Genomic DNA, 12,541 nt, shown 5'->3' on the forward strand with positions numbered 1-12,541 from the left:
TAAAGTATAAATTTTACATAATTTTTTTAATGAACCATGTATAATACTAAAATATAATTAATTAATTAAATTATAATAATTGTAAGTAGTAGACTTCCTAAAATACTCATCGTTGAGTCATGTAACACGTGTCATGTTTAAAAATCAAACTCATTCAATTTATATTAAATTTTATTTTTTTTAATGTCAATCAGCAATCGACTTTTGAGCAATTTTAATCACTCTTTAAAATGTGTGCTATTATTGTTAATGAAAATTGAATTTTTATCTCGTTTAGTATTGCGTTTAGGCTTATAAGACGTAACTTTTGAATGAAAAATAATATTAAACACATTATAATTTGTGTTAAAAATATTTTTTGATCGCTAAAAATGAGTTGACCAAAAAAATTAATTAAGAAGTGTAATTATAGTTTAAATTTTATAAATTAGAGACAAAATGATTAAATATTTATTAAATTTTTTTATTTTAAATAAAAATAACATATTTTTTCCTTGTAACATTAATTTTTTAAAAATATTTAAAATTTTCACAAAAATTGTTAACAACAATATTAAATATTTAAAATTTTTAAATCATAATTTTTTCACAATAAAATTTTATAATTTTTACTAGTTGTTCCCCCAACGCCCCATAACTTTAAGCTTTCCCTTATCCAAAACACAAGCCCCTCGTGTTTGAAATTGGGTTACCTCAATAAGGGGACATTGAACCTAGTGGCTGTAGGGACGTCTGGTCCTTTTCAAGGGACTAAACTTTTTTGTTATTGCTTACAGATGTTAATCATACCAATCTTTGGCTCCACTCAATCTAATATTATCAATTTCATATCTTCACATTCCATATGCGACGACATCGGAATTGTGTTTGGATAAAATTGCTGGTATTTGCACTGTTGACATCGACAGCTTTGGTTTCTCTTTATTTGTTTTTTATAATATAATTTTAAATATTCATAATTTTTTTTATTCTTAAATTACAATATTCATACAAAAAAATCTCCCAAAATAATCTTAAGGACGAACTCCTTTACATTTACATGAATTATTCAACATTTTATTTTCTACATTTACAACAAATATTTTTCCTTCAAAATATTTAACTTCAGTTCTTAAAAGAAAAAAAATATTAAAAAACATACTTTTTCAACAAACTTAAATAAAAAAGTTTTTTAATATAATAAAATGTTTAAGATATCAATAATAAAGTTAACAAAATTGATTATAAAAAAATAATCTAAACATTATTTATGCGGTGGCAGTAAGTTTTTTCTTTTTTTCTTTTAAGTGGAATGAAATTGAGATTGGATTATGTATTTGACAATTGAGGTTGGTGATGTTGTTGTCTGGACTAATAGGAGACCCTCGAAGGTTTAGAACCTTATCTGAAAAGGCCCACATTCTTCTCTTCACCGTGTGCTGGAGAGGTGGTATGGCAAAATCAAAGTTACCATCAAAGGGACAAGCAGCCGTCATAGGGGACCGAAGTCTTGTTTTTTCGTGGACCAGAAACATTGCCCCTTGACATGGTCTCAGGCCATGGTTCTGCGTTCTCGCCTCCTGGCCTCAGTCACGTCGTAAATTATCTGTTCAACGGTCTATTTTATTTATTTTTTAAATGTAGTACTTCTATAATAAATATTTCATTTACTTTTATTTATTTTGAACCTAATTGAAACACGAAATTCTTAATATGAACTATGAGCTTCCCTTGCCAATTGAAATTGCATAAAAGTTACCTCAAAATAGAGTTTTTTTTAAAGAAAATTACTTTTCTTAAAAAGTTAATACATCTGAACTTAAGATTAAAAAGTATAAATTTTAATTATTAATTTTATATTAAATAAAATTTAAATTGAAAATTAAAATTATCTGAATTCTAATATACCCTACACCTCTAATAATTTATTATCGTGCCATTGCAGAAAATTTCAAAAATTTATTTAAACCCGTATTTTGGGAAGCTATATTTTCGGCTTATAAACTAGTAAAGCTACTTTTAAAAATGGGACCTAAGAAAGAAATTATATGAAAAATGGTCCACCAACCTGCATCATCCATGTTCCTTCTATAATTTCTATTTATTGAAAAGATGATTTTTTTTTTCAATATTGGTTCTTTAATTTTGACAAAATGGGATTTCCCTTAGATTTAAAGGCATTGATCCATCTAACTTTTCCAAGGGCAAAATTGGCCCATTGGGCCCATGGTTGGATTTGTCTTGTTACCAGAAGGAAGGTACAAAAAAAAAGTTAATGACCTCCACTTGGTTTGATGATTTCATATTTAACTAGATTCAACAAAAAATTTTCCCAACTTTTCTGATTTCTTGGCTTTAATTTCTTGAAAATTTACATCTCTCCATTGAAGGATCCACCAAGACGGCTTTAAATATGATAACTAATTCAAATAAATCTAACTTTAGAGTGAGTAAATCCATGAAATAAATTCGATTTCAAGGATTTAAAAACCATAAGGATTTCCTTAACCCACCTCTCTTGAAAAAAGGTCAAAGAAAAGGAGCGCAATTGGTGGGGAAAGATTTACAAGCAGTGCTGCATCTGCTGTGGCCTTTATTTTTGTACTGCAACTAACTTTGAGATTTATTGATGTATCGTTGATTTTAAGATGCCGATTTGTTCGCCCAAAACTGGAAAGAAACAAGGCGTTTGTGGATGCTATATTGGGCCAACAAATCAAATCCAGGAATGAAGGGAGTATCTCTTGGGCTCTTTTCTTTTTACCCCATTCACCAGACCAGGCAAATGGAAATGGGTATCTTTGGGTTGGGTTAATTTTGCATTGGTGATTTTTTATCACCTCAAATTCTGAATTCTTCAGCCATGGTTTTATGTGAAATTTTGCTCTAAACATAGTCAAGTTGAAGTTTTCTTCTTTTTTTTTTTCTTTGGAATCGGCCAGTGTGTCAATTGGTCAATCCAGTTAGTTTCTGGTTTTTCCGCACATGTTTGCCGTAGTGCTCAACATGTGGTCTTTCGTACAAATTGGCATGCAAAATATTTGTGTGGCTTTTCTGCATGCACTTGAGGAAATGTTGAATAAAGATTGTGGGCGTACGTTATTCTAGCATTTTGATTTTTGAGAGAGAAGGTCGAGTCAAAAGTTATTATTAATTCATAATTCAAACTTATTTTTTTATGGATAAGAGAGGGTTGAAAGATCAAAGTTGAATTTTCTTCAAATCCTGGGATAAAATTCCACCATTTAAATCAATATACCATATAATAATCCATATAATTGACCAGAAGTTTGATTTTGTAATGTATAAGAAATAATGCATCATTAATGAGCTGTTAACTGGAATATTAACCAAGAGAGTAAAATCAAAGAATCAAATACTCCAGTCCTTGGAGAGATAGAATTAATCACTATGGAGTAATTGTAAATCTGGTATAGTCTTTCGGCTTTTAGGACTCAGGTGTCTACTTCAGTCTCCGTTTCAGGAAGTTGAAAATTAAAGCAACATGGAAAAGATGAAACAATTTACCTTTGAAAAACAAGGGACACGGAAAGTGGATGGTAAGTTGAAAAAGAGTTAGAAGAATGAAAACACATGTTAAGCTAAGTTCAATAGGGGGAAAGGGAAAGGGAAAGTGAAAAACATGATGATTATTTTACGTATTCTTAAGTTAAATCAAGTCGTCAAACAAACCTTGAGTAGAGATTACCTTGTGAAAAAAATGGAAAAAATACTTCACGAGAAAATTGAAGGAATCTTGAATGTTTTAATCAAGGTGCCACTCTCTCTAAATTGGCTGATAGCTTTGCTTTTTAAGAGGCATGGTAGGAAGAGAATGTCTAAAAAGCCATCATGCATGGTCCTCAAAAAACAAATGCGTAAGCAAATTGGATTTTTCCTATGTGTCTTTTGAAAGTTCTTAAAAAGCTTAGCCTGTTAATTCTGATCTGAATTAATTTTTTTTTTTTTAATTTCATTCAAATCAAAATCCGATCTAATCGTATTTGCTTATTCTAAGGCTATAGCCTTACAAAATTGAACCTGAATTTTACTTTTTTTTTTTGTTAGGTAGAGTTGGCTTGTTTTAGATGTTGTGTTTTTTTAAGTCCATTGAGAGAGAGGGGTTTGTCTACTATAGACTAGGTACATTTGAACATGCATATGTTTTATCCTTTTGAAAGTTTGAATACTGTACAATAGCTCTTCAATTTCATGACTTCCACAGCCCACCACTTCAAACTAACTCATTTCAAAAGGTTGTTAGACATGTTAATTAATATGAAATTTGTCAGTAATAACGTAAACATGCAACAACAAATTATCTTTATTACTTATAAATATCGTATTAAATTTGGTGTCACAAGTTTTAGTGATAACAACTCCCTCAAAAAAAAAAAAAAAATCACAACATCAAATAATAAAATAAAAGTATTCATGTTTTTTGATATTTTTAAATAGAATTTTTTTTTTTAAAAAAAACCTCTTTAATTTTCTTTAAACAAAATTATTCACTTTCTTTTAAAAACTATATATTTATATATATATATATATATATATACACATTTTCTTCGCTCACAAAGCTTTTTTTCTCATATATCTTTTTCTTTCACCCGCGAAGTGGCCTGGTGTATATATTTCTAGTATAGGTAAAGCTTGCTGCTCATTAAGACCATTCATATATAGTCATAAATTTGATACTAATATTTTTCCCTTGAAGAAAGTAGAAACGTGGTATAGCTTGATCTTGCTGCTCATAGCCATGAATCATGGATTCATCACGTGAGAAAACCGCCCCTTCGTTTATTGGGAGAAACTAAAATCGCCGGTAGTATTTTTATGGGCAAAAGTATACTAAAACTTTATGTAAAATCTTAACAGTTGAGACTGATAGTTCAACAGAAATGCGGGAATATTCATTAGGGATTGCCCAGCTAGAAGTAAAAAATAAATAGAAGACCACTACAATAACGTCTGCCACACCTAGAGATTTCTGTTAAAGTAAACAAAATAAAAGTTACCCATAAAACAGTAACCACGAGTTTGGAATATACCTTTTCTGAGAAAAGCTTTGAAATCAATTGGGTTCAAGGGAAGTGTTAGATCTATATTGAGTAAAAAGGTTCATTGGGTCGATTTGTTTTACGTTCAAAACTGAGGTTTACGGTAAACGCTATGGTAACTTTCTCTCTCTCTCTCTCTCTCTCTTTTTGATAATATGATAAATTTTATTTATTCAAGCAAGGAGGAATGAATATATTATGGTAAGATTTTCCTTAGAAGTGACATTAATGGAAGAAATTAACTTGTTGATGGTGTATCGTTATAGCCCTATAGCCATCTAGGTATATTCTTTTTAGTGGATTTTTAGGATTCACATACTCTTGAACTTCACTCATATATATATATATATATATATATATATATATATTCAAGACTAAACCATTTAATATTGAAGAAAAACAAAATTAACTTTTATATATACTACAATTTGTTAGGATTAATTAGAAATATGAACATAAGTATTTTGAAGTCTATACTTAAACTATTATTGCCATACATACATAATTAAAGATTATAACGTGCACAAAAACTTATTCTAAAAGGTAATACACCACTACTCCTTAGAAAACCCATGAATGTATGATTATAATATCATACACCATCAATAGGGATTAATACAATTAATTAAAATTTAAAGTCTGGATGTAAAGTATTCAGATTTAAACCCTTATGATTTTATTTTTTTTGGATTAAAAAAATACAATACACCTAAAAATCTTTTGATCAAAAAATAAAATTCCAATAAACTTTCCACAAGATAAGCTTACAATGAAGTTTGTAATAAACTGCAAATCAACGAGCATTAGCAAAATCACCTCAATGGGAAGAACTTTAATTTTGAATTAAGACAAACTCACTTAATTGTAGGTGAGTCCTTGAATTCCATGTATAACTTGGCTTGGTTTGGTTTAGGAAAATTGTGAAGGAAAGGCCAAAACCCACTTTAAAAAAGTGAAATAACCATAAAAAAAAAAAGTGAATTACAAAAATTAGGGCATTTTAAAGTTTTTAAATGTTTAAAAAGAAGGATTATGGTGTACAACATATGTAAGTTTTCATTCATTTTTCTTTATTCAATTAATTAACTTGTTAATTTCAATAATCTTCCTCTTCTTCATTTCATTACGTTTTATTTAGTGATTAAATTAATCTCTTTTCTTTGTGAATATCAATTAACACTTATATTTTGGTATAATTGTCAGTGAATTTTAAAAATAGAAAGCTTTAATTGCATTAAAGCAGCAATGAAAAAGGATATATAATTAGCTAATTAATGAGTTAAACTGATTAAAGCTTAACTGTGTCCCAAAATTCTGATCAAATAAAGTCAACACAACATGTGGAGTGATTGTTCACTGGGTCCTACTACCTTGACAGAAAGAAAGATGCACAAGAAAAGGTAAAAACAAAGTTAAAAGAAAAGAAAAAAAAAAGGGGAGAGAGTAGGGAGAAGAAAATAATAGATAGTCATACAATGTTTGTTCTTTGCAAAGGAAAGGAGCCATACCAACTTTATAAACCCCTTGACCAGAAGACAGCCCACTGTATCTTTTTTGCTCAAATTTGAAAACGTTTGCGTGTCTCAATTCTCCTCTCTCTCTCTGTCTCTGTGAGTATTAATTTATTCTGTCCTTTTGTGGTGGTTTGTGTCTTTGTTTTGAGGTCAGAAGTGAGAGTGAAGGGGCTGAGCTAGCTGCAGGAAGCATGGGGAGAGCTCCATGCTGTGACAAAGCAAACGTGAAGAGAGGTCCTTGGTCTCCTGAAGAAGATGCAACCCTCAAAAGCTATGTTGAGACTCATGGCACTGGTGGTAATTGGATCGCTTTGCCCCAAAAAGCTGGTATACAAAAACTCGTTTCTTCTCTCCCTTTATAGCTAGTTTCTACTAGGGTATTCTCTTCTTCATTTCACCTTTCAATTATAAAAAGAGTTTTTTTTTCTTGTATCTGGGCAAATTTTCCACTACCCATTTCACCAAAATGGGAGTTTTCATATGTTTCCAACTTGATTATTAAATTTGTTCTTCCTTTCTAATAAGCCGGAAAGGAATGTGATCATGAACTATGAAGGGGACTTTTAACTTCAGCTTTCTTATGGTGTATTTTTATTAACTGTTCCATCGTTTTAATTTCCTCTGGGTTCAGAAAATTCTGGCAGATTTTAGCTTTTTCAGCCGTTTAGTTACATTTTGACTGTCAATACGTCCTCTTTGCATTAAAGTTTTAAAAGTAAAATTTACAAATACCATGTACGAACACAATTATGGTACTTCCCCTGTAAGAAAAAAAAAGTCGACTGGCCGCTGAGTTTTGTCTACTTGTTCATGATCTTGTTAAAAGCACCGTTTCAAGTCCGGACATTATTCTCTTTAGTCTGATCTATCCTGTTTAACCTTTTTTTTTTTTAATCATTCTTTCAGCTTTCTAAATAATCTGTTTTCATAATTTTGTTATACTTTTCGGGTATCCATGTATGCAGCTTCCTGATGCCTTGGATCATTTAACCAAATTCACACGACAAAAAAGTTTAGTTTTTTTCGCCTTGGAAAGACTGAATCAAAGAGATCAGAAAATAAGAAAACATTGTAAAATTTGTTTTCAGCAGCCGTAAGAAGCAGCCTCAACTCTTGCTTTTTACGTCTGTCTAAAACAACAAGTTTGAAATGTTTTTTTTTGTCTGTCTTTTATTTGAATTTTGAACCATAATTGAACATCAATTTTTACACCTAATCAATATCTCTTGTTACTTCTAGGCCTTAAGCGATGTGGAAAGAGTTGCCGATTGCGATGGCTTAATTATCTGAGACCAGACATAAAGCATGGAGGTTTTACCGAAGAGGAGGACAACATTATATGCACTCTCTATAGTCAAATGGGAAGCAGGCAAGTTGTTTGTCTTTGTTTTTTCGGCTAAAGAATCTGTCTGGTTGCTCTTAATTTATGCTTCTTGTTAACTTATTCAAATGTCATTTTTTTTTATAAATATTTCATTTAAGACTTATAAAAACCCCACTTGTGATTCTTGTTAGGTGGTCTCTCATAGCTTCTCAACTGCCTGGAAGAACAGACAATGATGTGAAAAATTATTGGAATACCAAGTTAAAGAAGAAGTTCCTGGCAGGAAAATCAAGCTTCAGTATTAGCAAGAGTAATAACAATGGTTTCGGCCCTTCTAACACTAATATTCTTACTCAGCCAGCATCTTCACAGCCTTGTTTACCAAAAGCTGAAACTTACAATCTGGATTACTCAACTTCACAGTCTCATATTTCTACAGCATTGCCAGTTTTATCTGATGTCGGTTATGGATTCTCTGTCAATGGTACTCAAAACTTGCTTTTAGACCCAGTCATGCACTTTTCTGGTCATCTGTCACAGTCAGGTGCAACTTTGGAGAATAGTCACATTGTTACCTCCTCTCAAGATGGATCCGGGATTTCGGATTCTACTTCTCTGGCTACGGAGAGCAAGTCTGTCTCAATGCCTTATAATGGATATCATGTTGAAGATACCGGCAATATTTTGATGGATCAGTTCAGCTATGAGTTTCCTTATGAATTTGTCAATGGCATTTGGAGTCAAGAGAAAGCTGGCGACGTTGTTCCAAGTTGCTATGATAGTTTAACTGATTTTTCCCATGCTGACATAAAGCCTCAAGGACTGAATCAAAGTGTTGTTAACCGATATGGAGAGAGAAATTAATGCCTGGTAGAGGAATGGTGGAAGAAAAATTAAAAAAGACATGTGAAAGAAGAGATCAGAGATAGATGCAAGATGTTAAGATTTTCTAATCACATGCTATATTTTAATGATTTGGACATTGGGTTATGTAGATAAAAAAGAAAGGACATATTAACCTATGTCAAATTCAAAGTCAAGTAAATGGGGCTTTAATTAATCTGATGTTGATTTTATATGTAATAATATATAGTCTTTGTTCTCTGAATGCAGCCTTTAACCTTTCAATTTTGGACACTGTTACCAGATAGAAACATTTCAAATGAAATCAAAGATTTGTGTAAAAGAGATTATATGCCTCCTGTTAACAGTTAAAGGTTCAATATGGACAATTTGTCATCAGAGAAAGTGGGGTCTTGAAAAATTTTGGTTTTTAATTTATCTAAGGGAAGATGGACATAAGTGTGAGTGTGATTCCATCATCATGTCTGCCTGTTTTTTGCTGTTTCAGTTTTCACGAAAGTTGCATGGGGTTGTGGCCTGTTCAAACCTCATCGTGCTGTGAACGTATTCTCTTCAAACATTAACCATAAAAGATTCTCTATGATCAGTCTCTGGCCAAAAATATTATACTATTATAGCCTTTGGAAAGTTTATAAAATAACACATAATGAAATTTACCATTTGAGACGTTTACTTTCCAGATTTTTCTTGAAGCAGCATTAAATTATTGAATGAATGTGTATAAGACATGACTTCCTTACAGATATTTTAAGACCCAGAAATTAATAAAGTGCTATAACGTTTTCTTTTACCTTGCATGTGACTCTCCTATGCCAATTGCCTTTTGTCTACAATCTTTCTATTTCATATTTGCCACTTTTATAACTAAATCCCCCAGAAAAAATGCTACCAAACATTAAAAGCTTTTCTACTTTAAACATTTATTTTTCTATCAACTTTTTTTTTTCTTTTCACTTTTTCTCCCTTTTCCTTTTGAAAACAAGTTCTGATACTATGCAACCTCATTATATCTGATAAAGCGACCTTTATCCCCCTGGGGCCTCTACTGTCAATATTTTTTCAACAGAGAGCCAGAAATCAGCTGCAGTTAAGAAGTATACAGTAATCAAATAGTAGAAAAAACCAACAGGTTTTGAATTTGGAAATCATAGATGCATACCCTGGTGAATGCAATTAATCTTTCCTCAATTTGTCACCATACACTTGCAGGCCAGAAGCTGGCCAAAGACACTTGTTTTTGACTAACTGCTACAGGTTACACTTATTAATTATATTCTTTCCATTACCTCAACAAGAACTGCTTAAAAAGGATTCAAATTTTCAAAGTCTGGGACAAAACTTGTTTAAAGATTTGTTATTTTCTTGAGAAATTAGGTAAACAGAAAGGCCTTCAAAGCTGGGCAGACATTTTGTTCCCTCTAATGTTTGCACATTGCACTTTCAGACATTTCATCATAATGTCCTTTATCAACATCTTGGTGGCGTTACATGTAATTGAATATTCCTTCTTAAAAGTATTTAACAAGACAAACACATCGGCCCCGATGAATAGGCCGGCGCACCCTTTTCTTTCTTTCTTGGGACACAGATAATTTAATCCTTGCGTTCTATTTAGTGTTTAAAAAAACTCTATCTTTCAATGTCTAATGCTATGCTAATTGAGTTCATCTTCTTTGTTTGGTTAACATTTTTAAAAGCATTGAAGGCTCTATAGCTAGCCTGCCTAGAGGGCGGCAACTTTTTATTGTAAAAGATTGAAAATCTGATGAACTCTCCGAACATGTAGATATCAAAGAAGATTTTCAATCCCAGCGTAAGAAACGCAGAATCGAATCTAATACTTTAGTTTATATGTATTTTAATCTTTCAAAAATTTTAGTTTAATTAATGTATTATTACTCTATATCATGTTAAATTTTTTTTTAAATTGTACAAATGAAATTAGGTGGATCCCTCCACTTTTAATAAATATACTTAATAAATATGTGTCATCTTTTAATTCTATTTATAAAATTTAAAAAACTTTCCGTTGATATATAAAAAAAAAATTTCATAGTATTTAGAAATTTAAAATTTCAATTCTCAATATTAGGTAAAAAAATTCAGGAATTAATAATTTCTCTTCTATGTTTTTTTTCCTCAAGTTCTAAGTTTCCAGTTACCTTGCTTAATTATTATCATTCTTTATTATATATATATATATATATATATATTTCCTTATGATCATGATTTGTGTGTAAATTATACTATTAATTATCACATTTCACATTTCAAATCAAAATTCCTTCCATCAACTAGCGATAGCATTGAAAAAAATGAAAGAAAGAAAGTAAGGAAATAGACCAACCAATAGTGATCACCTATCACACTAAATTTTGACCATGGAGGTTGGCCGAACAAAGTGAACATGTTGATCATTTTCTTCATTGTTTTCCCCCATATTAGCTTTTACAGATAATTAAAGAAAACAAAGAAAAGGCACAACCATTACAATTCACAAATGCCATCTTATATATTCAAATAAAAATGTTTTCTACCTTTGAATACTATTGATTCCACAGCTCTTACATGATAAAATTATGTTAAATTATTGATAGTTCGCCCATCGACAATCAATACCAAGCCAATTTCAAGTCAACCAACAGATAATTTTTTCAATAGACATCAGCACAATAATTTATTCCTTGGAAAACCTAATAATTAGAAGTAGACATTATATATTTATACATATTCAATTTTTAATGCCAAAAAAACTTTGATCTAAATGTTTCTTATATAAAATTATGGTCCCAACCTCCAACTTTATATATAAAATGATGGTCCTAACCTTTTATATATATAAAAGAGAATCTCGAATACTTAACTACGGGTCATACTAAAATTAATATGCTTGAGCTTTCATCTTGTCTTTTACTTTGACCGTTTCAAAAGCATGAACGACAAATTCTTCCATGAAATTTCCATGCATGTTCTTCCAAGTCATTTGTATAATATATATTATTATGACTTTCAGTTTTTTTTTTAAACCAATGGCCGTGATTGGATGTCATTTTTAACTCTAACATATATATAGCTATCTATTTTTTTTGTCTTTTTCTAGTCAAGGCACTGAATCCACGTTGAAAATTTTGTATCAAGAACAAGGCAAATATGGATATGTTCACTCTCGCTAGTATAAAATGCTGTTAATCAACAGGGAAATTATGAAAATATTAGTGAAAGAAGATTGAGTTTACATTGCTTGAGTGATCATGTATACGTAACAAGAACAAGGTAGTGGCATAAACAAGGAAGTCAATGGCAACGGAAAAAGAATTAGTCCATTCTGTTCTGACTTCTGACATATAAAACAGAAACAAATTGATCTTTTATTTCAAAAAAACAAAAAAAGTAGCATGCATGGCAATAGTGGGGCATGCAAGCATAATCTGATTTCATTTAAATGTGAAACAAACCCAAATAGGTTGAAGCTTTTAATTCTTGCACCAATGCTAAATTTCATGATATAGCCAGCAAATGAAATCCAAAGGGCTAAAGCCCAAAAGAAACGATTGTTTTGCTATAAAATCGTTTCCATGTAGTTCACAAAAGCCCTAATGCTATAGCAGCAGCTGCACACAATAAGTTGCAAATTGAGTTAGTGAAACGAAATTTGTGTCAAAATTTACCAGGAAAATTCCATGGATCAAACTAGATCTCTAAAGTACCATCTCTTCTTGTAAAGAAGCAAGCTCTTCGATTTCAATACCAGCTGTTTTATTTTGAGGAACTGGTTGGGCCGCGGGTTGCCCGCTAGACGG

General features: G+C 31.1%; 1 protein-coding gene across 1 annotated transcript; it reads left to right on the forward strand.

Annotated features, from left to right (window-relative positions):
• The first annotated feature begins 6,383 nt into the window (after nucleotides 1–6,383).
• Nucleotides 6,384–9,100, forward strand: LOC111285698 (transcription factor MYB15-like). Its single transcript, XM_022875265.2, has 3 exons — nucleotides 6,384–6,880; nucleotides 7,793–7,922; nucleotides 8,069–9,100. Exons 1-3 carry the CDS (start codon nucleotides 6,745–6,747, stop codon nucleotides 8,739–8,741), a joined length of 939 nt encoding a protein of 312 aa, XP_022731000.2. The 5' UTR covers nucleotides 6,384–6,744; the 3' UTR covers nucleotides 8,742–9,100.
• Nucleotides 9,101–12,541: the final 3,441 nt, after the last annotated feature.

This window comes from Durio zibethinus, chromosome 6 (assembly GCF_047325235.1).
Source record: "Durio zibethinus cultivar Kanyao isolate XHJ-2024 chromosome 6, ASM4732523v1, whole genome shotgun sequence".
In the NCBI taxonomy this organism is placed as follows: Eukaryota; Viridiplantae; Streptophyta; class Magnoliopsida; order Malvales; family Malvaceae; genus Durio; species Durio zibethinus.